The sequence below is a fragment of the Rhodnius prolixus genome, unplaced genomic scaffold (genome assembly GCF_049639745.1).
Source record: "Rhodnius prolixus isolate KJV_2025 unplaced genomic scaffold, Rpr scaffold_3, whole genome shotgun sequence".
Classification (NCBI taxonomy): domain Eukaryota; kingdom Metazoa; phylum Arthropoda; class Insecta; order Hemiptera; family Reduviidae; genus Rhodnius; species Rhodnius prolixus.
In genome coordinates this window covers 23,760,464-23,787,038 of record NW_027411603.1, presented here as the reverse complement: position 1 = coordinate 23,787,038, position 26,575 = coordinate 23,760,464, and the positions used below count along the sequence as shown (strand labels likewise).

Here is a 26,575-nt window from a genome sequence, read left to right as displayed (position 1 = left end):
AAAACCTTATAAAAGAAGTTAATAGTTAATAGAAAATATAAATAAACTTCTTTTCAAAACAAAATACGATAAAGTAGAAAAAAAGAAACAGAAATTTAAATATATCATGCGGAATTATATTCACAACAGCCAACAAAAGATAGTAAAGACAAAAATATATAATATAGAAATTAAAAAAAAAACTAAATACAACACCTAAATTACGAAATACACTAAATTAGGTATGTAATATATGTATATATATAAAAAAATCTCTATGTAATTTTAAAAATAAAACTGAAATAAACATTAAAAATTATATAAATATTGAACACAGTTTTACCGTGAATTTCACTTACATTTTTTGCCGCGATAAATGTTTTTTCTTTTTCTTTTTTAAATTAAACACAATGCAACAAACAGTCTTTAAACACTAAACTGCAATTGTTTAATTTATTAAACTTTGTCTTTAGAATTAAGTCTTCACAAAAAAAAAAAAAACGTATTTTCTCCTTAATTCTAGTCGTTTCTTTTTCTTTTTTTAAATAAAAAAATTAACTCGTTATAATAATTAAAGCTTAAAAAATAATTTAAAATAAATTACAAATTAATGTAATTAGAAAAATGATCGATCTATAAATCGTTTCTTTTTCAATTTATAATATTATAATCTACATCTCTAATTCAATGTAAACTTTTTTTCTTTCCAATATATGTATATATTTTTATTATTATTATTTCATTTATTTATAATTTTACGTATTTTTTTCACGGCCATGTAAATATTTTATAATAACGTCGAGCAGTTTATAATTTATAGAAAAGATTAAGAAACGAATCAAACACTGAGTCACATTAAATAGTTTTGTTTTAAAAACCACAATTTAAATAACAAATAATTTTTGAATAAAGATCACCTACTACAACACAATAAGATTTATTGTAAGTACAAATACCGGCTTTTCTTTCTTACTGATTTACCGACTTTTATTAATATTTTTGAAGCAGGAAATACATTTAAAAATCCTTGAACCTGTTATTGATTTTTGGCAAATGTGCCAACATTTCTCTTCAGTATTGCATTCGTATACGTATTTGAGTTCGAACTGTAACGTTTTGAACGTTTTTATTTCATTTCTTTTATTAAAATACATTGTTTGAAACCGAACGCAACTTTCTCCAACTTTGTTCTTATTTAATTTTTATTTAGGTATTTAAAGTTGTTTAATTGTGTAATGGTAGTTGGTGTGCTTTGATGACGTAAACGAACGTCTGAAAACAAAACAAAAACAAAATGGAATAAAAATATTTAAAAAAAAAACGCAATTTCAGTAGAAATAAACAAAAATTAAAGATTAAAACAAATCTCGCCGTTATCACAGTGGCTATGGCGTATAGAAGTTTGAAAGTGCCTATGTGGGCACTTTAGTAACTACCGCTTTAAGGAGGTCACCACCTTTGTCTAGTCCACTCATCAGTTTGTGAGGGTCATGCAGGACATGGTGGGCGCCTGGCGGAGGCGCCTGAACCCCGGCCGCGGCCTGTTGCTCCAATTTCGCCTGTTTCTCCTTGTTCATACGATCCTGTTCTTCGCGTTCACGCCGCGCCTGTTCGTTTATCTCCTTTACGGCTCTCAATTCCTTCTTCAGTTTCATCCGTCTATTTTGAAACCAGATCTTTATTTGCCGTTCAGTTAGACATAACGCATGCGCTATTTCTATCCTCCGTCGCCTAGTTAGGTAATGGTTGAAGTGGAATTCCTTTTCCAACTCTAAAGTTTGAAATCGAGTATAGGTTTGTCTCCCTCTTCTCCTTGGGCAGCCATTTGGACCGGGTAACATACCTGCAAAAGAGCAAACACTTTGTTATATTCTTCAGTTTTTAACACTTTTTGAAACTTATTCATAAAATCTGTTGTTTACACCCATACTACTAGTCTCTTACTACTATTATCAAGGTTCTAAATCACAAATTCTCTTCAAACACCTTATATTTTGGTCACATTTAATTATTACACTATCCTGTTAGTAAAACCGTACATTACACTAAAATGAATCCATGCAGGGAACCTAATCCAATCCCTCCCGGAGTACTTGACCCTACAAACTATATTTTAAAAAAATTATAAAACTATGGTCAAAAGAAGTTCACAGAAATTTCTAGGAGCCATTTCAGAATCACAAATAATTGAACATTGAACCTTCGAATGTACAGATAGTTTGAGTCATCGAATAGCGAGGTAGTTTGAAGCATCGAATACAGAGATAGTTTGAAGCATCGAATAGCGGGGTAGTTTGAAGCATCGAATACAGAAATAATTTGAACCACCGAATGCAGAGATAGTATGAAACATCGAATGTAGAGATAGTTTGAAGCATCGTTTACAGAGATAGATTGAAGCATCGAATAGCGAGGTAGTTTGAAGCATCGAAGAGCGTCAGTAGTTTGAAGCATCGAATACAGAAATAGTTTGAAGCAGCGAATGCAGAGATAGTATGAAGCATCGAAGGCAGCGGTAGTTTGAACCACCGACTGCAGAGATAGTTTGAAGCATCGAATGCAGAGATAGTTTGAAGCATGGAATGCAGATATTTTTAATAAAGGAATAATTTTCCTCGAACTCAAAATATTAACAATACCTGAAGAACTTTTAATAAAAATAAAATCTAATTGCCCGTAACTGGATTCGAACCCGGGATGTCCTAGTGGAATCCAGCACGCTAAACACTGCCTGATCCCTCTCCTCCAGGATTTAGTCTTTTAACGGGTAATATCCGCTTTTATGTCCCCTAATTAAGAAAAATTAGTTTTTTACTGGCCTCCTGAATTTAGCCGACAGCCATAAGTTTTTATTACAAATTATTCTTTCTTCATCTCGGTCTGTTGTGCAAGTGTGCAACCCACTAATGTTAAACTTAAAATCGCCGATATTTTAATATTGATATTTCGTTCAAATGCCTACATGGGAAGCGTCGATTAACATATAATAGGCAAATTTCATTTTTTTTTTTATGTATTTTAAGTGTTAAAACAATTAAATTACATAAACTGTCGTAAAATAAACTCTTGTGCCTTATTATAATTATTTTAATCGTAGGAACTTGATGTAAGTTAAGTGCGAGAAAGTTATTCTCTCTATTTAATCAATAAAGTGTTCGCCGAGCCAAGTAGTTGGTAATATGAAACCCGGCAACCTACACTTTCTATAAGATAGCCTTTTTTCTTTTTTTTTCATCCCTTAGGACGAGGTAAGTGAACGTGTCTCAGGGCAAAAAAGTTTAGAACAAATTACAACCCTTTTTTGGTGAAAGCGGTTATAATTTTTTTGTGTGCCCTACCTTTTACACTTGACCCGGCAACTCTCTCTTATTTAAAGAAAGAAAAATTGGTCTTTACAATTTGTTTTCTCCACTTAAAGGGTTCCTTTTTTTTGTTTACTTTTTATAAGGAAAATAATGTTGGCGAGAGTATACGCGTCAAGAACATTTAAAGGATCACCATTGGCAACGAACGAACACGAATTGCAGTACTACTCTCCTTCTAGGCCTAATTAAATGTAGCAGCAAAAGATAGACAGGGCATCTTAAGATAGATTTTTGTTCATCTAAACGCTGGATAAAGCTACACTTACGAGGGTCGTTTGAAAAGTCCGTGCAAAAATAAAAACTACTTAATTTTTTGGGGTAAACCTTTTTTATTTTCCAACATAGTCTCCTTTTAGGCTTATACACTTCGTCCAACGCTGCTCTAGTTTGTTGATCCCTTCCGAATAATAGGATTTGTCCAAGTCTGAAAAATAGCCATTCGTTTCTGCCAGCACCTCCTCGTTTGAATAAAATCTTTTTCCCGCCAGCCATTTCTTCATATTGGGGAACAAATAGCAGTCCGAGGGAGCCAAGTCTGGAGAATAGGGGGGATGCGAAACGAGTTGGAACAGCTCGGTTTTCAAATGGTCCAATAACGATGAATAATATGCACCTGTAATAGTTTTACTCTTTTCCAGATAGTCGATGAGGATTATTCCTTGCGAATCCCAAAAGACAGTCGCCATAATCTTTCCGGCCGAAGGAACGGTCTTCGCCTTTTTTGGCGCAGATTCCCCCATGGTAACCCATTGTTTAGATTGTTCTTTGGTCTCAGGAGTGTAGTGATGTATCCATGTTTCATCCACAGTGACGAAACGACGCTTAAAGTCCTGCGGATTCTTCTGGAACAGCTGCAAACCGTCCTTGCAACACTTCACACGATTTCGTTTTTGGTCAAGCGTGAGCAATCGCGGCACCCATCTTGCGGATAGCTTTGTCATGTCCAAATTTTGATGCAAAATATTATGTACCCGTTCATTCGAGATGCCTACAGCACTAGCAATCTTACGCACCTTCACTCTTCTGTCATCCATCACCATATCATGGATTTTATCAATGATTTCTGGAGTAGTAACCTCAACAGGGCGTCCAGAACGTTCAGCGTCACTTGTGCCCATATGGCCACTCCGAAAATTTTGAAACCACTTATAAACTGTTCTAATCGAAGGTGCAGAGTCACCATAATGTTTATCAAGCTTCTCTTTAGTCTCCTGAGGCGTTTTGCCTTTCATAAAGTAGTGTTTAATCAATACACGAAATTCTTTTTCGTCCATTTTTTTGAAAATCACTCGACTTCCTCGATTCAAACGAATGCCAAACACAAAGAAATAGACCGATCTGGCTGAAACTTGGTGTGTGTTCTTCCAAGAGATGCTACTAACTAAACATAACCTCGATACGCGCCAGTGCTGCTATCTCTCTGACTTTGCACGGACTTTTCAAACGACCCTCGTACATAAAACGAACTTGAACTTCTAGAACAATAGCTAGACCTGTATTTCAAGTTCAATTGGTGTAAACGGTGATCCTTTAATATTTCTTAGAACGTTCTTAAAGCGCATACTCCAACAATCTCGCCGTTTATCCTAAAAGAACATTTTTTCTGTTCTACCGAGTCACCTCACTCCAATATAACCCACATAAAACCTATTTTCACAAAAAAGAATATTTTAAATATAATACTCCTGATTTATGTTAAAGAAGCACACCAATCAATAAACAATGAAAAAATCTATTATTTGGAAAAAAAAAAAACATTTTTAGGCACTGTCAGAGGCACTTTTTCCTTGGCTGGATCGGTTGGTTTAAAAATATTTTTTTAATTTTAAAGCTATTATTTTAGTTAGGATACAACAATGTGACTTTCTTAATACGAATGGCAACTTAAAAGTACAAAATAAATATTACAATTAGTTATTAGTAATTACTGTAAACTTAAGCGCCACGATTGCCGAGCGGTTAGAGGCGAGACCTCCTAAGCTAATATGTATTGATACCCGCTCTAGGTTTAGCATTTTATTTAATATTTATTATGAGAACTTGGTAATAAAGTAAGTTTTCTAATCGCCTCCGTCCATGATACCTAATTTTCTAATCACCTGGAAAAAATTGGCAATTACTTTACTTGATGTGGTTTTGAGAAAACAATATTTTGTTAAAACTGGTTATCTTTATGTTTGTGTAATACTTACAAATAGAAACTTGGGACATTTTTGAACAATGCTTGCCTTATATAAATTCTATGTAAACGTTTCTGTCTACGGTATTTCATCAATTAGTTTGCAATAATGTGTTATTTCACCCGTTATTCTTTCTTCCTTCAGGAAAAAATAGAGGATAACTCATTTACAAGAATGATATAGGCGCCACGGTAGCCGAGCGGTTAGAGGGCGAGGCCCGCAAAGCTAATATTATGTATTGCGTTACTGGGTTCGATTCCCGGTCTAGGCCTTTGATTTTATTTAATGGTTAATAAGAAAAATTTATAGTCAAATATGTTTGCTGGTCGTCTCCGTCTGCGACACTTAATTTAATAGTTAGTCGTAAAGCCGCCTGAAAAAATAGGCGATTACTTTACTTTAATTTTTTTTTGTTACTCTAAACTTTGTGCGGTTCTCTCTTGTTATTATTATTATTTTATTTTATTTTTAAGCACAGAAGAAGAACAGCCAACCAATCAAAGGGGTAATACTTTGGTTTACCTAGCAAAACTGGTATTCCAGGCAGAGGTAGTTACCATTAGTAAGGTAGTTATACCTTTGTGCTGCTGTGATTTTAAGAGAAATATAATTAATTTCCGAGTTGTAATTTTCTCAAACATCCAGGTGGCTCAACTAGTGAATTGCATATTTAATGCAAGAAGTGTAAGGCTGTTAAAAAGGATATTCGGATATTCAGGATAAAAGCATAGTTTTCCAAGCCGAGAAACCCTCTCATGTTACCTCAAATGATCTCAACCATTTATGGAGAAGAAAAATGCTTCAGTAAAAGACTATTAAGCAGATAGTCTAGGCAAGCGGTAGAAAAAACCAAGTTCGAGGTGAAAAAGTTCAAGTTTTTATAGCCTAAGTTTGCTAGATGGTATCCAAACGAAATATTCAGATCAAACTTCCTGCCATTTGTGGTGTTTGAGTTTAGTTCACATCCTCCATATATGCACATAAAGAGAATTTTCTAAAAAAAAATTCTGACTCCGAAAACCTGAAAACAGATATAGCCAGTGAAAAATGTTGATTCTGTAAAATTGCCACCATCACCACACTTTCCATACCCACAATAAGCGCGGTAGATCGCGCTTAGTCCGAGTAGGCTACTGGACAGTTTCCACTAGAATCCATAATGCCGGAACCCATGCGTTTATATCAAAGTATAAAAATGCATTATTCCGTGTTTGTAAGGAGCCTGAATCAGATTCACGGCCTTGAAGATTCAGATCTTTCACTCACACAGTTCTATCGAAAAGGAAAAGGAAAAACACCTTTTTGGAAATTATTCTACAAAGAAAAGAGAAAATAAAAATAATTATTATTAAAAAGTTATCTCAGACACTTATTTAACATATCGTGGATTATTCCTTAAACAATTGATTGGGTCATATCGTTTAGGAAATGAATTTCTAATAATTGTCATGTAGTTTCTATCGACACGGCAATGACCCTCTCAGCGGAAACTAACGTTTAGATATGTTTAATCGAATTCACACCTACTTCCCCTGTTGTTTATGAGGTGATGTACTTAATTGTTCTGTTAAAAGTAGCACCTGTCCTATGTAATGGTTTACTTTTCCAGACCTTACACAATTTCAAAGTATTTAGACTGTAATTATGTTATTGGTCTGTAAATAATAACTGACGAGATTTAATAAAGTATAGAAATTATAACTGATTATTCCCGAATATTTATTTATAATTCTTCATTAAACAATAAAACTTTAATAAAATTGTATGAGTTTTACAGAAAAGGAGTCAAATATTCAAAATTTCACGTATAATTAGCATAAATGAGTAAATCCGGCCAATGTACCGAGAGCCAGATATGGTATCTGTGTAAATGAAGAACTTACTAAGGAGTTTAGGATATGTAGTGCCGTACACTCTCATGTGTAGCCTATCAAAAAAAAAAACCCTTTTAAGGGAATGCGCAGCAAGAGACATTTTCGATTGAATTTTCTTTAAGGATCTCGGCAAAAAAATTAAAGGAATTTGAATGAGAAGAAGGAAAGTCCTGCCGGATATGGAAGGATGCTTGTGGAGACTCTGTAGGACCGTAGCGCCACCTTGATAATGAAGGAACAAATTATGTCGGAGTTGATATATTTGACCCCATAATAATCCTTTATAATAGTTGTATAAAATTTCATTTTATGTCTGATAGAACATTAGAAAATGAAATTAAGTATTATGGAATTTAAATAGATTAATTAAAGGAGTCAGTAAAACTGTGAAGGTGTATTGTAAGAAAGGAGAAAGTCAAAGAACGTCCGGCAATAATATAGAGGACGAATGAGGAATTATTATCCTGATAGTTTAGTGTAGATCTAAATTAGTGAACGTGTCCATAGAATCGGTTTCGAATTCTTTAAAATCGGACTAATTTTACTCACATTGATTATAAACTTGATGAAGAAGTCGAGGATTCTATTCGCTGAAAGAGAGAAACAGCCATTGCCAACACTCTAGCTGAACTTGGTTACGTTATCGTTTCAATTGACGGAGAAGAACGATCTGGAATCGTTGTGGAGGCAAGGTTTTTGAACGAGAGGATTTCTGTAGAAAGTTTTAGAATTTTCTATCTTTAGATTTGGATTCTTCAGTTATGTATGAGATCTTGAAGTCGTTATAGAGGGTAGAGTTAGAGACATAATATGGAGAATCAATATTCAGAAGTATTTTTTGATTGAAAAGGCAGTATTTTTCGTGAATTCGAAAGTAAAATTGAACCCTAAATCCAGATCAATTTGCAAAAGATCTCAAGTAGGGAAAATGCAGAAACCTGACGCAATTAATAATCGAAGATTGGCAGGATTGGTTTTCCATTTTCTTCACTTCGGTGATTTTTTTCCGGAAGTGCCACCAAAAATTTAATTTAAGCTTTGCATACTTGTAGTTATGGTAATCTACAATTTTTATTTGAGATTTCCAGGCGTGATTCGATTAAGAACACCTTTTGAAAGGTGTGTGTTTCAAAGAGATAGACTTCACTCTAAAGTTCCATTTCAGTGTAAGGTCCTCATCCATAAAGAAGTGATCAAGTTTGGAGGATATTCAAGAAGCGCACGTAACCACTTTACTGAATGCACTTATCATTTTTCCCGATTGAAAAGTGCACTTTATCCTGGAAAGCTCCTTAAAGCAAATCTCTAACCCTCCTCAGAAATGTCCTAAACATGATTTTCTTTGAACAAAGTTCGAGTTTTCCGATACGGTTAATGTTATTGAGGATTAAATTCATTTTCAAATGAAGGTGCTTCAAAATCTGTTTAAGTTGAATCTTTAGTAGTTGTAGTTAGAGAAACTGAAATTTTTAACTTAATTTAAGACAAAGCGGTTCAAGGTTTAATATAAAGCGCATTCAATCTTTAAATTCCAGTAATAGCTTCAATGGATTCCATTAATTGTGTAATTGCAGTAGCATTCCCTTTGGTTCAAGCCGCTATAATATTAGTAAGGAAAAGCAAACTGTAAACTAATTCAAATGTTAATAAATAATTATTTACTGAGGAGGCTATCTGAAGCTTTGAACTAAGAAGACACCCATGGACAGACACACCCAGGAAAGTCCAAGAAGTTGTAGTAGCTGCTATAAAGCAGTCCTGCAGATGAGGAAGGGTAGCTTCTATTCTACAAGAGATGGTTAAATTATTGAGTCCTGCGCTTGAAACAGCAAGTTAGATTGCACGAATCCGCTGCTAAGTCCCCTCTACCAATCTCCTCCTCCTCCTCCACCAACTCCAGTTCCAAGGGCATTTCACTACCTGCAGATTCACCGCTACAAACTTCTCCCGCAAAAATGTTTACCGCCAAGTTATGTTATTCTTTTATCCAGTGCCATGCTAAGAATGTTCTCCTTGTATCTCACCGTTCTTTGCTCACTTACATTACTCTCAAAGTAGCCTTTTCTTCCTTTTTGCTCCCTCAACACCATTTTGCCCTCAACAATTTCCAGTTAGACTGGTATCCTTTTTTTTAACTCTTTTTCTCTTTATATCGTTTCATCCTTTCTTAATATTATTGTCTACAATTCCATCTTATCTTTGTTTTAACTTACATCACAATGCCATTTTATTTAAGATGTACTATTTGTTTCTACGCTATTAAATGTTAATAGCTTTGATGATATTAATACAATTTTTATAAACATAGAAAAACGCCTTCATTATTTTTATTATTTTTTTAAAGCGCGTCAACATCTGAGGGTATTTTGCCCTCCGGCATTTTATTATTATATACTTAAATACAGTATTACATACTTAAATGATACTATAGGGAAGAGGTTAATCTAAGGCTGGAAACATATTGGAGCGGCGAGCAAAGCGGCGAAAACAAACACTTGTGGGACCGCTCGTAGTGGGGAGCAAAGCGAAGATAGAGCAACGTTCATCACCATAAACCTCTTTTAATAACAGATAAGTTTCAGTAGCGGTTTCACCAAGTTTCATATGAAATTTCACGACAATTCGTTGCTCTACTACATGTGTAGTATCATGTTTTCGGCAATACGAAACTAACATCTCTCTTACACAAACGACGGTTCCGGTCAGACAGATTTCTGTACAAACAAGTGAGACGCTGCAATCGAAAGAGAAGGCTTTGTGCTGCACAGCTGTCGGTCGTTAGGATTTGGCACATGCATAGTTCTTCCGTAGCAGCATCAGTCTCGATATTTAATAGCCACACCTCGTATACAGTGTGTTCTACGTTTTAGCGCGAGGTTTGCTTCTATTTTCCTTACCAATTACTGAGAAGCCATTTTCAGCGAAGATAGAGCAACGCGTTGTGACATGTTTGATTTCTTCGCTCTCATCGCGCTCTGTTTAAAAGGTTAAAATGTATATTGCTGCATTTATTGGTGTAGTTTTTTTTTAAATAAACCTCTGTGAGACCAAGAGGATCTTCTCTACAGCACAACCGATTGGTGTTGGATAAGAAATGGAACAGGATTAATGGGGTTAACATTGAAATTCGTCCAATTCTTGATTAACATGCCTTCAACACTGGTTAGAATGTAATCAAATGTTGAAACAGACATTTGAAAATACGCATGAAACTTGCTAGGACGCTCCCGAAGTTGTTGGTACCAGTGATAGAATTCACTATGTTCATGTCTAGTCCTGATTATATCATGAACACTACAGCTCCTGCTACTAAGCTGCTGTAAATACCAAATTTTCAAGGAAGAATTTTCTTATAGAAATAATTCCTCCATCATGTCTCGTCGAAAGGAGAACGCGACTTAAACTCGTCACTATGTGCAAGTGACTCTTTGCTCGTTTGCTCGTCAGTTTCTTTGATCTGAAGCAACTCTCATCGCCGCTTTGCTCACCTCTCCACTCATGTTTCCAGCCTAACTCTCCGCCAGAACTGCATTTCTTTTGGAATATGTTTAAAAATAAAATTATAGCTCTGAATGAATGACGTGTGGTTGTACATTGTAAGGAAAATTTTTGAAGCTTTTTTTTTTAGAAAAAACCCAAAAAACTGAAAAACTATTTCAATTTAATGGCACTTCTGATTGGCTGATTGATTTCCGTAACTAAATCACCGGATGCTGATATAGCATTGATTCGAAATGTCAAAGTAAAACCTTTTCCAATTTCTTGTTCCAAAATTTCCTGCTCAAATACATACAGACAGATCAATTTGTAAGAACTACTTTTTCCGATTTAGAGTACCTCAAATCTGAAATCCTAGATGAAAAGTTCCAAGTCAAAAATTTGGCGGATCAAAAAAATATTAGTAACAGATCGCGCGTAAATTCAAACTAAATATTAACCTGGAAACAATTGGAAAATTTAGTTAAGTCCATATTGCTGTTATACCTTCGTTCATTTTTGTCTGTCATACCAAGAATGTTTCAATTGTTGCTTACCAGTTTCATATTTTCATTCATTATCAGAGGTTGATTCAATAGTTCGGCATAGAGAATGGTGAAACTCAAATTCTCTACACAGAGCTGATGAATCTGATGACGGTTAAAAATCAAACTAATGGTAGTCTTATTAGTTAATGTAATTTATTCCTACCATTAAGTTCATTGACAATTATTCTTTAAAAAATGAGGATAACACATTTCCAAAATACTGGAAAAGCTAAGAGCTTCTATAAATTTCCTATTATCCTGATAACTCTAATAAGTGTAACTTCTTGTCAAAGTTACACTTCTTTTCAATTAAAGAAACTTTTTTAATTCATTCTTTACAGAATGTTTTATACTTTTTGTTTTAACGCTATAAGATTTCCAAGCTGTCTCCGTGTTTCTAGGGCGTTTAACTTTTAAAATCGTCTCTTCCCAGAAAACAAATTCTTTTATTTTTTAAATAATTAGAGAACATTGTATAGATTATTCTCTCACAACCTACCGGGTTAGCTGAGTCAGTTTGGGCTCAAGGTTGCTACCTAATTAATAGAATATAAGACACATCTAACGATAACATTTTGGTCAGTTACATTAAATGTATCCTTAAAAGACAATCCATATCTCGGACTACTAATGAAGCAGTCGGTGTTTCTTTTTGACATTGGGAAAAAGTTAGTCAGAGTTGACCTTTTTCTAGTTTCAAGGTAAAAACCAATTATTAATTATATCAAATAAATAATTAAAGAAAGTGCTGAGCTTTTATTAACTCGAAGAATATGTGTGCTACGTATATGTTATACAGGAACTAATAAGTAACCTTCTTCAACACATATTTTATTTATGTCCATATACTATTTTATGTATATGCTGTGTGTGAGTGAACGGTGAATGTGCGACAAGGGAAGGTGGAGCAGTGTGTAATGGTAATGGCTGCCATGGTCCTGCCCACTGTTACTATGGTAACCAACCACCCTGTGTACACCCTGCTTGCCTGCACGATCTACCCTCAGTCATTCAAGGAGTACATTTGTACATATTAATATTCTCTGCAATCACATAATTATTATTTTTATTTTTAAGAAACAAACAAAATATTACTCGGGTTAATTTAAGCAAAAATCAAAATATGTATCCATGTCTACTATAGATTAATTTTGTAATTTATAAATTTAGAAAATAGCTAATTGAAAACGTAGGGGATAGCTTTGTTTAGGAGGTGCCACAAGAGAATCCTCTAGGCCTTGCTTGTGTAGCTCTCCAGGACATCCCTAATGGAATCTATCCAGCTAGAAAAAAACAAGGATGTTTCGGTGCCCGTAACTGAAACAGAATAGCTGAACAACGTGAGAAAATTAATCCAGTCAATCAAACTGTCAACTCGACAGTGGTAACCTCGTGAGCATTTTCCTCACAAAGGGTTTAAATATTCATGAGATTTTGGACAGTGGAACAACGGGATGTTTTTTTTTGTTCATGCTAGAGTCAGCTGCAGATAATCATCCCTGTTTAGTGTGAACCGGGAAGTCAAGAAAGAGGGGTTTCTCTCGCATTAACACTTTTAACGCATCGTATTTTCTTCTTTGTAGAATCTCATCCAGTTCGTTCAAATGAGAACTACGATAATTGGTAATCTCAGGAAAAATTCACAACAGAGATACCAATTTTTTTTTGTTTTGAGTGTGAAAGAACAAACAGGTGGGAGCTATTTTGAGAACCCCAAAAGAGCAAAAACATTCCACCATGATAGATAAATAGTCGGGAAAATTGGAAAGCCGGAAATAGTGTACATTAACTATTTAAATAACAGGGGAATGGACTAGTTTTTAAATATTTATATTTATTTTAAAATTATTTTTGAGTGAAAATAACATTTTTGTAAATTTTGAAATTGGTATTTAAATTAAAATAAATTAATTTAAATTTATTTTCGTATTCTAATCCAGAAGCTTAATCTTACATTTTCTCTTCCTATGAGCTTCTTACAGCTCACTGTCCGGAGATAGACAATGTTGTCTATAATGAGAAGATCACTGTCCGGAGGCCGGCAGTGCATTGTAAAAAAAGCTCCGGGCGGTAATGACCTCAGCTTCTTGACGCTTCTTATATACTTAAAAAAATAATAAAAATGAAAATAATTAGTGAAAAAATTGATAATGCGCTTAATTGGAGAGGATATTAAATATTATTATTTATAATTAAATTATTAGCATTTATTTATTACCAAAGCGTAGACTTGATTTTCTATTAGTTTAATAACGAATACTTCCGTTAGAAGAAAAATAAATGCATTTATTATTGTATGATTCAACGTGTTGTTTCACTGAATGAATTCTTTCTTTTGTTTCGCAAGTAATTCTGAGCATTCAGGAAATTGTTTCAGTCAGTGACAGCCTTGCGTTTCAAACTGGAACTTAGAGTTCACGGAATTAGATAAAAAAAAAAATGGCTTCTCAGTAATTGGTAAGGAAAATAGAAGCAAACCTCGCGCTAAAACGTAGAACACACTGTATACGAGGTGTGGCTATTAAATATCGAGACTGATGCTGCTACGGAAGAACTATGCATGTGCCAAATCCTAACGACCGACAGCTGTGCAGCGTAAAGCCTTCTTTTTCAATTGCACAGTCTCACATGTTTGTAGAGAAATCTGTCTGATTGGAACCGTCGTTTGTGTAAGAGGTGTTAGTTTCGTTTTGCCGAAAACATGATACTACACATGTAGTAGAGCAACGAATTGTCGTGAAATTTCATATGAAACTTGGTGAAACCGCTACTGAAACTTATCTGTTATTAAAAGAAGTTTATGGTGATGAACGTTTATCACGTGCGCGAGTTTTTAAGTGGTTCCAGCGTTTCCAAGATGGCCGAGAAGACGTTGGAGATGATGACCACCCGGATCACTCTTCCACGTCCAAAACGGATGAAAATATCGATTATAATTAATCAACATTACCATGAGGTGCTTGCTCAACTCCGTGAAAGAGTAAGGAAAAAACGACCCGATTTGTGGAAGAACAAGTCACGGGGTTCTCCATCAAGACAACGCGCCGGCACATACTGCATTGTCTGTCACAAGACGTTATTAGCCAAGTACAACATCCCAGTTTTAGGCCATCCTCCTTATTCGCCTGACCTGGCCCCATGTGACTTTTATCTGTTCCCCAAAGTCAAATCTGCATTAAAATGAGCACGATTTCAGTCCGTTGAAGCTGTGAAAGAAAAAGCGGCAGGAGCATCATGCAGGAGCTTTTACAGAAAAAGACTTCCAGCACTGTTTCGAACAATGGTAAATTCGCATGGAGCGTTGTAGGGATAGGGGAGGGGTGTATATTGAAGGTGATAGTGACTAAATATGTTTAAATTTAAAATAAAATGTTTTACAGCAATAGTCTCATTATTTAATAGCCACACCTCGTACTCTAGAACTAGAGTTGCATAATTGCATCTACTAAACAGAAAGGTCAGGAAAGGTAACAAAGCGGACTTTGAACCTTCGTTAGGTGAGAGTGGGGGGTTTTGAACACAGTCAAGACTTCCTTTTAATGTAGTTCCTGTTAAAAACCTGTAAGTAACCAAATTTTCCTTAAAAACAGAAATTATTGTCCAGTTATCCTACTCCTGATGGCATTATTAATTTAATAGTTATTTGCCAGATTCATCCTGTGGGAAAAATTTTCATTTTAATCAGTACACAATAAAATTTAAGAATTAACAATGAACTAAATAACAAGAACTGATTTTTTATAAAACGGTAAAACGAATTCCTTCTAATCATGGGTCGATCTGAGACAGGAACTAAAAAAATGTTAGTTTAGCTTCAACGTACAGATTGTTTTTAAAGTGCCAAGTAATCAGAAGGGAGCGCGTATCGATCTATTTTAAACTACAGTTCTGTACAGAAGTACAGATCTCAGTTTTAACTGAACAGCAATCACAGACTTTAAATAAATATAAATTTATAAAGAAATATCAAATTATAGAAATAAAATCAGGACCATAAATTGAACAGCAATAGATCTTTCAAGGTTGGGTGAGAAAAAACTCTACGCCAACATTTAAACCTTTTTAGGGCTAAAAATTAAAACAAAATAAAATTACAATTGTTTGTAAATCAGAATAACAAATGTCTATTTTTCTTTCTATATCCGTCTTTCTTATTTTGTATTCCTTTAAGAAGTCTCAAATTTAGATCGAAACGTTGGCGTAAGAAGTAAATATCTTTCTCATAGATCAAGTCTCAAGAACGTTCATATCGCTGTAAACTTATAATATAATAATATCATTACATACATTTGGATATACTCTCATTACATTGAGAGATTCATAAAAATTCTCAAAAATGGACCTTAATTTTATTTAGAACGTCAGTTACTACCTGAATGTATTATTTGAAATGATTCATTCAATCAACAGATCTTAGACAAGCTTCAGCAGGAAATTGATTATGTTTGAGCTAGATAAGAATTCGTAGTACTCAATATTTAAATCCAATGATTTTTCTTAATGAATACAAAATTGAGAACATCTTTTAGTCTGTCTGAAGGAACAAAATAATTATAAAAATTCAGGGGCTGGAAAAGCTAAAGAGAAAATAAGATCAAAATTAAGCCGAAAAGGAGTAATGTCGATAGTTCTGGAATAATTCAACCTACTGTAGAATTAGGGAACATAATATCAGAAATTTAGAGGTTTGAAGAGAGTGTACAGTTTGTTGGATAGACTGGACATGATACAGTTTTTAATTTTAAGAAAATTGCTGTGCGAAAACTTCTTGGATAAAAGAAAATAATAGTTTCTTCACTAAGGCAGCTTTGTAATAGTTTTGCGTTTACTCCAAATTTTGATACAATTTACTATGAAAGGAACTGTGGGTCAGTTACTAGTTTTATCGAGTTCAAGCTAGATTAAGGGTGCACAAATCGATGCAGAATGAGACGGATGGCTTCAAAGAGGAATGCAGCCTACGAAGTAGAATAATGAAAGCTATTTCCAGAAGCTGGCAGTCGATTTGTTCATATTTTTGGACTAAATCGAATGAATAAACTTTTTTTAAGAACACATTTTTTTGTTGAATTAATCAGTTTTTTGATTTGAATCGTTTTATTTAATGAATTACACATAGTTTAAACTTTTATGTACATGGATTTTCTGGTAAATTGGATGGCAACAATGTGTACAGGAGCGGCCATGATAAGTTGGGTTAAAACAGAGGGTGGTTCTGGGCAAGCTCGGTGCGGGATCGGAGAGAGGTCCAATGTAATGAGGGTCATGCAGCAGAAGCTGGTTGTGAACCGCAGAGTATGGCCAGAGCCTAATTACAATAGACATTGCCCGGCCAGTTCCATTATAGTCAGACGGGGCTGATGAGCTCTCCGCTATAGTGGAGGCTGGTATAATGACGACTAAGAGCAGAGGTGAGGGAATATTAAGCGGTTCGATCTGCATAGTTATTGGGCCGCGGTGCTCCTGCTTACACCCTACAGGACACAACCCCTCTTTGCAAGAACCTACTACTGGCTTTAGTAATTTATTTTTACTGCTCACGATGAGGGGATTCGACCATAATTTACAATGTATAAAACAGATTTTTAAAATTAACTTAAAAGAGACGCAATGTTGCATATAAGTGGCTAACTATGTAAATTAGTTACGTAAGTAGTTTTAATAAAGACACTCCTCTAATCGTGAAGCCTTATTGTATATACAAACACAGTTAAATAGAATTAATTAGAATAGAACTAATTTGGATTTTCTTTTTCTTCTTAAACAGTTTTGAAAATATTTAAATTAACTAACACATACTTCTAGCCCCTCTCAAGACGTTACGGATCCCTGATTGCAGTACCATCATGGTACCTAAAAAACCGAGAGTTCACAACGTAGAAAAGAATTACTTAAAGGTAGTTCAATCAGGTCACAATAATTTTGACTTCACAACCAATCCATATTTATTTATTTATATTTATCCGTAGATAAATCTAGTGGCATCCATTCCGTATTTATTTGAAGTTATTTAGTACCAACAGAAGAGAAGCTAAAATGAAAGAAAATGGCACATTGAAGAGTAAGAAATATTTAAGGAAGTCAAAATTGCGGAGCTATCATAATTCTTATTACTCAGATGTAGGTACCAGTTCTTTGCCTTGAATTAATTACTATAATAAGAATTTGTAGTAAAGTGCGAGCATGTTTGCTTACAGCATCCATTCATAACTGATCGATGATAGACTTAAGGCATGCCTGGAAAAATGGGTATTATATTCATAGTTTAATATTTTGTGCTACGGAAGTCGATTAAATAGGCTGGTATCTGCTTTTTGATCTTCTCATAACCAACAGATTTATTAGTGAATATCAACTGCAGACGAAGGAATTTATTGTAATAAGAATTAACAAGAAAATGTCCGCAATTTCCGTAATATGAATTTAAAAAATTCATCTTTACCCGGTGAATAATGGTATAAGAATAAAGAAAATGAAATAATGAATTGCTCTAATAATGACAAAGATCACTGATTTAATGCTGCTTGAAATTGAAAAATAAAACCACAATGAATCACCACTCCACTAAATGAAAATGGCATTTGATGGCAGTTTAAATAAATCTACCAAACAATCAAAAATCTCCTCATACCCGACAATAAAAACATTCATAAAAAATTAATAAAACAGATTATGAGGGTAATAAGAGTATGGGCCTAGATAATGTTAATGGAATAATTATCAACAAGTAATTTTTATTTTATATTTACTTTTTGGCGGACAAAAGGAAAGTGCGCCGCCGGCAGCTACTCCAAAAAAAAAGAAGAAAAAACATAAAAAACTTTAGAGATTATATTACTGTAATAAATTTTTTTATTGCTCCTACTACTGTTTGGTTTGGTAGTATATTTTCTTTCGGCGCTGAAATAAGGTAAGTCCAGCGATCGTTTGCTAGCTGTAAAAACATGTTCTATTGTACTTTGTATTTATGTCACACTTCTTTGCAATTTATGGCGGCCATACAGGAAAGAAAATGAAATTATTTGAAAATCTGAATTAAAGGTGAATTTATTTTTTATGAAAATGCATCATCTGATCTTACGAGGGTCGTTTGAAAAGTCCGTGCAAAGTCAGAGAGATAGCACTACTGGCGCGTATCGAGGTTATGTTTAGTTAGTAGCATCTCTTGGAAGAACACACACCAAGTTTCAGCCAGATCGGTCTATTTCTTTGTGTTTGGCATTCGTTTGAATCGAGGAAGTCGAGTGATTTTCAAAAAATGGACGAAAAAGAATTTCGTGTGTTGTTGATTAAACATTACTTTATGAAAGGCAAAACGCCTCAGGAGACTAAAGAGAAGCTTGATAAACATTATGGTGACTCTGCACCTTCGATTAGAACAGTTTATAAGTGGTTTCAAAATTTTCGGAGTGGCCATATGGGCACAAGTGACGCTGAACGTTCTGGACGCCCTGTTGAGGTTACTACTCCAGAAATCATTGATAAAATCCATGATATGGTGATGGATGACAGAAGAGTGAAGGTGCGTGAGATTGCTAGTGCTGTGGGCATCTCGAATGAACGGGTACATAATATTTTGCATCAACATTTGGACATGACAAAGCTATCCGCAAGATGGGTGCCGCGATTGCTCACGCTTGACCAAAAACGAAATCGTGTGAAGTGTTGCAAGGACGGTTTGCAGCTGTTCCAGAAGAATCCGCAGGACTTTAAGCGTCGTTTCGTCACTGTGGATGAAACATGGATACATCACTACACTCCTGAGACCAAAGAACAATCTAAACAATGGGTTACCAAGGGGGAATCTGCGCCAAAAAAGGCGAAGACCGTTCCTTCGGCCGGAAAGATTATGGCGACTGCCTTTTGGGATTCGCAAGGAATAATCCTCATCGACTATCTGGAAAAAGGTAAAACTATTACAGGTGCATATTATTCATCGTTATTGGATCGTTTGAAAACCGAGCTGCAAGAAAAACGCCCACGATTGGCCCACAAAAAAGTCCTTTTCCATCACGACAACGCACCAGCTCACACCTCAGCAGTTGTGGTCGCAAAATTAATGGAAATAGGGTTCCAACTCGTTTCACATCCCCCCTATTCTCCAGACTTGGCTCCCTCGGACTACTATTTGTTCCCCAATATGAAGAAATGGCTGGCGGGAAAGAGATTTTATTCAAACGAGGAGGTGATTGCAGAAACGAATGGCTAATTTTCAGACTTGGACAAATCCTATTGTTCGTAAGGGATCAACAAACTAGAGCAGCGTTGGACGAAGTGTATAAGCCTAAAAGGAGACTATGTTGAAAAATAAAAAAGGTTTACCCCAAAAAATTAAGTAGTTTTTATTTTTGCACGGACTTTTCAAACTACCCTCGTACTTTTAGTTTGAATGTTGAGGAGATTAGTATGTTTATTATAGTATATTTTTTAGGAAATATATTAAAACAATAAAAATTCATTAAATACATTTTGGGGAGCCTTGTGCCTATTAATATTCCTTACTTCCTTAAGGAGACCCCAATTCCAGATTAAATTATACGTAATATTTTTACTTAATTCACTCTTTCATTTGGCAGTCATCGACAAGTTTCGGTCATGACAGCCTGTTTACTAACATCATGGGTGATGCAGCAACTACGTATGTTAAAACCTAAGAACTTGCCATTAAAGACTGCATCCTCATGATTTTATTATCAAAAGTTTAGGATGTTTTATTCAATATTTTGAGTTACAACTGAATCAAAGAATGTGAAGGCAGTTAGGCTTTGTAAACAATGACGCTGGCCGTTATAAAAGCTGGCCAGAAGGGGTTTTCATCATTACACTTCATCGTACGCGCATCGTGTGTTTCTCGAACCTTAGATTAGCCCTTAGATTTTTGTTTACCTCAACAAATCACACATAATATTGTTTTAGCCTAAAGATGGAAGTTACCATAAAACAATACTTAGTAGTTATAATATTTGTTAGAGAAAATAATGGTACTTAGTTATCCATGTTTCTCATGGATTAATTAAGAATCAATGTTAATCTTTTGGAAGTTTCTAGTGCTGCCTAGAGATATGAATGTTGTATTCGCTCCATTAGATGGAACATTCTGACTGGAATAATAAATCAATTCGTTTTAGAGGGTCTGCTCGGTTTCAAACCCAGTTGGCATTTATTACCACCAGCTTTGTTGGCAATGGAACTAGTTGAGTCATCCAGTTGGAGGCCAATTAGTGGCTCTTCTGAAACTTATTTAGAAGGCATTGCTTAGGCCAATTATAAACCAATCATCACTGGTGAAACTTTGGCCGTAGTGGATCCAGGGTACAGTTAGCGTAAAATCATGGCTAGCCAAGAGTGAGGGCGGTGGAACCCGTGGTAATAGAAGTGAAGGTGGTTTGGGTGTAGAACTGATGCTGATGGATGCTAGTTGAACTAGATGGGGGCTGTTACCCTAATTGATATACGACACTAACATACCACCCTTCTATCTAACAAACTTTCTAAGTGGTTGCATTGGCTAGAAGAGGCTAGAGACAGTGTATGTGGAGGAAGAGCATGCCTTCCAGTTTAATTGAATATTATAAGAGGGATCGTAAATAAATCCTTTAGCGCCCCACCAGGGAAGTTTGGTACAAGATGCAATAAGGGTGAAACTACATACACCCCTACAGTGCCGGCATATCCCTCTCTGCCAACTAAAACTCATGACTATAGCTTACATCCGGCTGTAGGATATATATTAAAGACGGCAAGAAAGAAAAATACTGTCACCACCACAAGATGTGGAGGAATTATTAGGAAAAAAGAAGGGGTGTCGAAGATATATGTATATTGTCATGGAATATACACCAGGGTAAGAAAAACATCTTCTCTTGCATATGGAGGGGATGCATTGTAGGGCTCAAACGAACATGATGTGGTCGCACGTGATGCCTAAAAATACTTTTACTCAAATTTCATAATATTTATTGACATCATTTACAAACACCAGTGCCAGTTTGACAGTAATAATATTTGAAAGAGAACTTTCTGGGAACTCAAACGTTCGGTGGCAGACAGTAATGTTTGTAACGAGAGATCACTGTCCGGAGACTGACTGGATTAATAGGAATCTTTACTCTATTTGTAACTTCTAGATTCATGTACTCAATACGGTCATGTGTGCTCCGAATTACCCAAAACATTTGTGACCTTGTTTGTCGTTTCTTCACCCATTCTAATTGACGTTTCATACTTCTATTTTCTAATAAATTTTGATTTCTCGGTACTGGCTTACCATGCATACTTTATTAACTCTACTCAGCTCCGTTTTCAAGGTTCGCTTCAAAACGACAGTGAACAGAATTTGAACTGGTTCACAATTCTGTAACCCATGTGAACTCTACTTACTTAAGGCTTAGTCGCTCAGACTATATGGTCTACTAAGACTATGAAACAGAACGGGATCAAACTGCTTCCCCTGCAGATGCCCTTTGCTTGTCAAGAAAGCTCGTGACAAGTTGGATGGTCATTATTCCCATTTCCAAATTCCCATTTCCGCGTCATTATTCTCAAATGCTTTTAAAGCCTTATCACAAACTAACTTTAGATCTATAAAATGCACAGTAACTTTTCTATTACTTTCCCCCAAAAGTGGCGGTGTGTAGTGAAAATCAAGTCCTGAAGACTTCATTGTGTTCTAAACAAATATTCGCTCTGTATGAATTTTGGCCAAAAAATCGGAGATATAATAAGTTATAGATTATGTTCTAGTAAGGAAAGTGCATTTTGGGGATCTGTTAAATATCTTTATCTATGTGTAGTGCACTGAAAGAACGACTAACTATTAATCAAATTTAAATAAACGCGCGAATGCTCTTACAAAAAGGCGTTCTTGTAAAAAAAAACTAACCAAAATTGATAACAGCAGTACAGCCTTCCCCTACGCAATCATGGCTAGTATACAAAAAGTTACCTCAAGTAATTCTAAAAAGTACATCTCAGTAAAATAACTATTCACACATTCTTGCCTAATTCTTGGTTCAAAGTATTGAATCTTTTAAAGGCTATCTAGTAGCCTTACAAACTAAAATAATTCACTCCATTATTTATAACTTCACTACGCCAAATGTTCTATATTTATAGAACTGGGTGGCAGATTAGAATCTGGAACAATCTACGTATAACACAACCATTCCCGTCTGTATATACACTAAACCTCTTCATTTACAAAAGTTGAATTTCAGTTTGTGTCGCCACAGTTTTTCGTTTCCCATTGTACGATAATATTTTCACGTATTTTCTAGTAAAATATCGAAAAAAATGAAAAAATAATTAAAATATATAGAGAAGGAATTAGCTATGACGTTAGCGTATTCGGGTTCGAAAGGTGATGGACAGTGTTGTCTGTAACGAGAGAACACTCAGATGTTGACGCGCCTTAAATAATTAAAAAGAATAATTACAAAATAATAATAATTCATGACTAGACTAGTATGATTTGGTCCAGCGTTTATCACATAGTTTTTGCGAATTACTAATTTCTAGGTACATTTTAATTGATTCATTTTTTTAACCAACTGTAACTTATATTGATGTTTCAAGCGCTTACAATCATTTCCAAAACTGGACGTGGCAGACAACTTGTTATTGACTGATTGCATATTAAAAAGGTAATAGTTTCAATTATGTTATGATATATATTATATCCTTAGATGGAGAAGTGGGACTATGGACTTCTTCAGGGATTTTGACGTCTCTGCGAGTATCTCAGCCTTACAATAGAAGCAGCATTTTCACTGTCGCCCTAAATCTCACATTATATAGGCAGGTGCCATGGTAGCGGAGCGGCTAGAGATGAGACCAGTAAAACTAATATGTATTGTGGTACTGGGTTCGATTCCCGGTCTAAGCCTTGATTTTATTTAATGGTTAATAAAAGAAATTTACAGTAAAGTAGGTTTGCTACAGTTTTTCGTTCACGATTACACCTAATTAGTAGTTGGATGTAAAGCCGGCCTGGAAAAATAGGCATTACTTTACTTTATTAAAACTATCCAGTAGGACAATTGTATAAGGGTTGATCATAAAAAAATGCACGGAAAAGCGTGACGTTGAAAAACACCCGACTTCGACAATTTTTCTCTCTTTTTCTATAAAAGATAAAATTCCCAAATTTTCTTTAAAAATAGGGCAAATCCTCCTTTATGACCCTAATTTTTTTTGCAAGAACATAGATTAAATAGAGTTCGAGAAATACGTTGCTGAAAATGGGCAAAAACGGTATTTTCAGAAAATGTTCTTGTTCAGGTTGTTCTTCTTGTTTTTTTTTTTTTTTGTAAACTGCGTAGCGCCTAAATGCGTGAACCGATTTTCATGAATGAGGTGTCATTCGATTCGAAATTTTATGTAGATGTGCCTTTTGGGGGGCCACGACGCTGTACATCAAATGGGAGAGGAGTTAGCCCCATGTATGTGAGGACCCCTCCAAAATTGTTATTACTAATTACTCTGTAAATCTTAGCCCTATTGTGATGAAATTTGGCAGGATGAAAGGGTTAGGGTTCCCCTACGTACCATTAAAGCGACGTTCTGCTCTTACTCTTACTAAGGGGAAGTTTTGCAATCATTAAAATTTTTGTGTACCTTTTCGCGTTTAATCAATCTTTATTCTTAACTATTAAAACTGTAAGTTTTTGTTAAGAAGGGGTACACAAGGCATGCAGAGATAATTGATGAGGGATATCTAATTGGGTTTAGAAAGACCCATAGGTAAACACGGAACTAGTCTCAAACAATCACTCAATTTACACATTAAACACTTTATAGACGCGTATATTTATGCACAAACTGTGATGCATTAAGGAACGCATCATACAACATTGCCTGTATAATAGTGGTTGCATTGTAAGAATTGTTTATCCGTAGCAACGCTTTGTCCTTGAAAAAGTAGTTATTCTACTTCCCACTACGGGATATGGTTGGCTGTAGTTGTGAACTCGAAGTTTGTGTACTGAGTTAAATTCTCGACCCAAAATAAGTTTTATTTACAGTTAGAAAGCAAATTTAGAACTATAAAAGTTTTCTTTTTTCGAAAGTATCAACTTCCTTTTGTTCTAAATTTATACCAGAAATGGAATATTTATTGGTCTTATAAACGATGGTTTTGCTAGTTAAATAAAACAGGACGTACTTTCAAATTAAAATAAAAACAATAAATGCAATTTAATGCAAAGTGTCGATGCTGGTTGGCTTTTAGGAAAATGAGATGTTCGACACCCTAGAGAGGCCAGACAACAAAACCTCTTCTATGGAGCCCGAAGTCTTTTTTGCGTTCTACCAAAGGTTTTACCAAAGAGAAATCAAAGAAAGAGGTGCAGGATGAGGCTCTCTGGACCAGCCGCCTTGCTTTGCAGAAGGCGAAGATTTGTCTGGGCAATTATAACTGGAAAAGATTCCTCTTTAAAAGATGACTGAGCCACAAAATTTCTTATGGAGCACGTGAAGTAGAGTTCAGGAACGCAATGAAACAGGCATATTTTGCGCAGAGACGAAGATCTGTTGAATACTATACTAGAGGTGGATATTGTAAGATTTCGCCTAAGAACAGCAAAAGGATATTAGATCCTCAAGGACGCAGTGAATCATTATCCCCTCCGCACAAACAATTATACAAACAACTTTTGAATGAATTGCTTAATTACAACTTTAAAAATAAAAAAATAAATAAAAACGAACTATTATTTATCTACAAACATAATAATGACAATTACAATAATGTTAATGCCTTAAAAGGAAATTCTGTGCCACTTAATTTCATGATCACATTAACAATAACATTTATTACGAACAGTAAGTTTAATGATTTTGTTTAATATCTAATAAAAATGATAATATTTTCCATAAAAATGAAATAAATGAGTATCGAAGGTATGATTATGAATTTCTTTTTTTGAAATAGCAATTAGATACCAAAAATATGTAACTAAAAAGTAAAAGAAAACGAAAGATTTCAACATGGAAGTGATTATAGTTTTGAAATGGTTAATAACCTACAAACATGGGCTCTACGTGCTTTCAACGCTAGCAAACCTTTATTGAGGTTATACGTATTAAATGTTAGAGAACATCTTTCCCTAGTTAACTCGACCTTTTTGTAGTACTGTATAGAGTGTATATGTGTATATAAACCTATTCCACTCATATACACTCACATATGTATATATTTTTTTCTGAACAAGCCTGTTTTTTAGTGCTCACTTTACAAGTGGTTAGAACATTTCATAAATATCAGGCCGAGAAGCTGTGCAATGACTGTAGTTCAACGCCGCTTTCCAGTAGCTGCGTACATGTCCAGTTACTTCTAGTCAATTTACATCCATGTAACTAATTTTTAATTTTATTTAGATTATATGGGTATAAATCAATTATTTAGATTTAAATGCGTTAGCTACACATTTACTCTCATTTCATACATCATAAATATATTAATTTATGTATAAGTGGTTATTTTTATGTGAACTTGGATACTACTGTGTAGATTTCGAGCTATTATTCCTTGATTACGTTTGTTTCTATAGAAAAGTATAAGTACTAGCTTAAATTTGAATCGATACTCTAGATCAGTGGTGGGCAAACTTTTTTAATGGGGGGGCCAAAAAGTTTAAGAAATTCTAGAGGAGGGTCAGAATTATAGAAAAAATGCATTTTGTGTTAAAGCTTTTAATCATAATATTATAAAAACATTACAGCATTACACACTTGTGTAACTACGCGTCTAGTTTAACTTCACCTATAGGTTATGCATCTATTATTCTACTAAGTAGAATCTACTTTATACTTCTCGACCGTCAAAACGTAATTATAGCGGGCCATATACTATCCATGTCGATGGACCCTCGGCGGGCCGGATTAAATACTTTCGCGGGCCGTACTTTGCCCATCACTGCTCTAGATGAAGAGGAAGTATTGCAATTATGACAAATTATCGATTTTGGATTTTCCCCAGAAATATCGGTATTGAGCACACAAATTAAGTGTGTAAATGAGAATTTGTGTTTGTGTAAATGTGTTATGAGTTCATTCAACACAAAAATACAGTCTTCAAGTTCGATATTTAGTTCAGATTACATTATCGTACACAACAGTACCAATATTTTGTATAATATTGTTCCTTGTTATAG

General features: G+C 34.8%; 1 protein-coding gene and 1 long non-coding RNA gene across 3 annotated transcripts in view; one reads left to right on the top strand and one right to left on the bottom strand.

Moving 5' to 3' along the window:
* Positions 1-756: 756 nt before the first annotated feature.
* The window catches only part of LOC141453479 (homeobox protein abdominal-A homolog), a 116,179-nt gene continuing 90,360 nt past the window's right edge, over positions 757-26,575 (bottom strand). Inside the window, exons 3-4 of one of the 2 annotated variants that reach the window (XM_074126794.1) lie at positions 1,436-1,822; positions 757-1,251 (exon numbers count right to left, since the gene is read on the bottom strand). In XM_074126794.1, coding sequence (XP_073982895.1) covers positions 1,175-1,251; positions 1,436-1,822 — 464 coding nt within the window. In that variant the 3' untranslated portion in view covers positions 757-1,174. Of the gene's footprint in view, positions 1,252-1,293; positions 1,823-26,575 lie in introns of those variants that run through there. The other variant, XM_074126795.1, reaches the window with a different exon arrangement.
* Positions 789-25,240, top strand: LOC141453481 (uncharacterized). The gene is made up of 4 exons (XR_012458025.1): positions 789-921; positions 17,393-17,543; positions 22,998-23,065; positions 24,652-25,240. It is a non-coding gene; the product is annotated as an uncharacterized lncRNA (long non-coding RNA).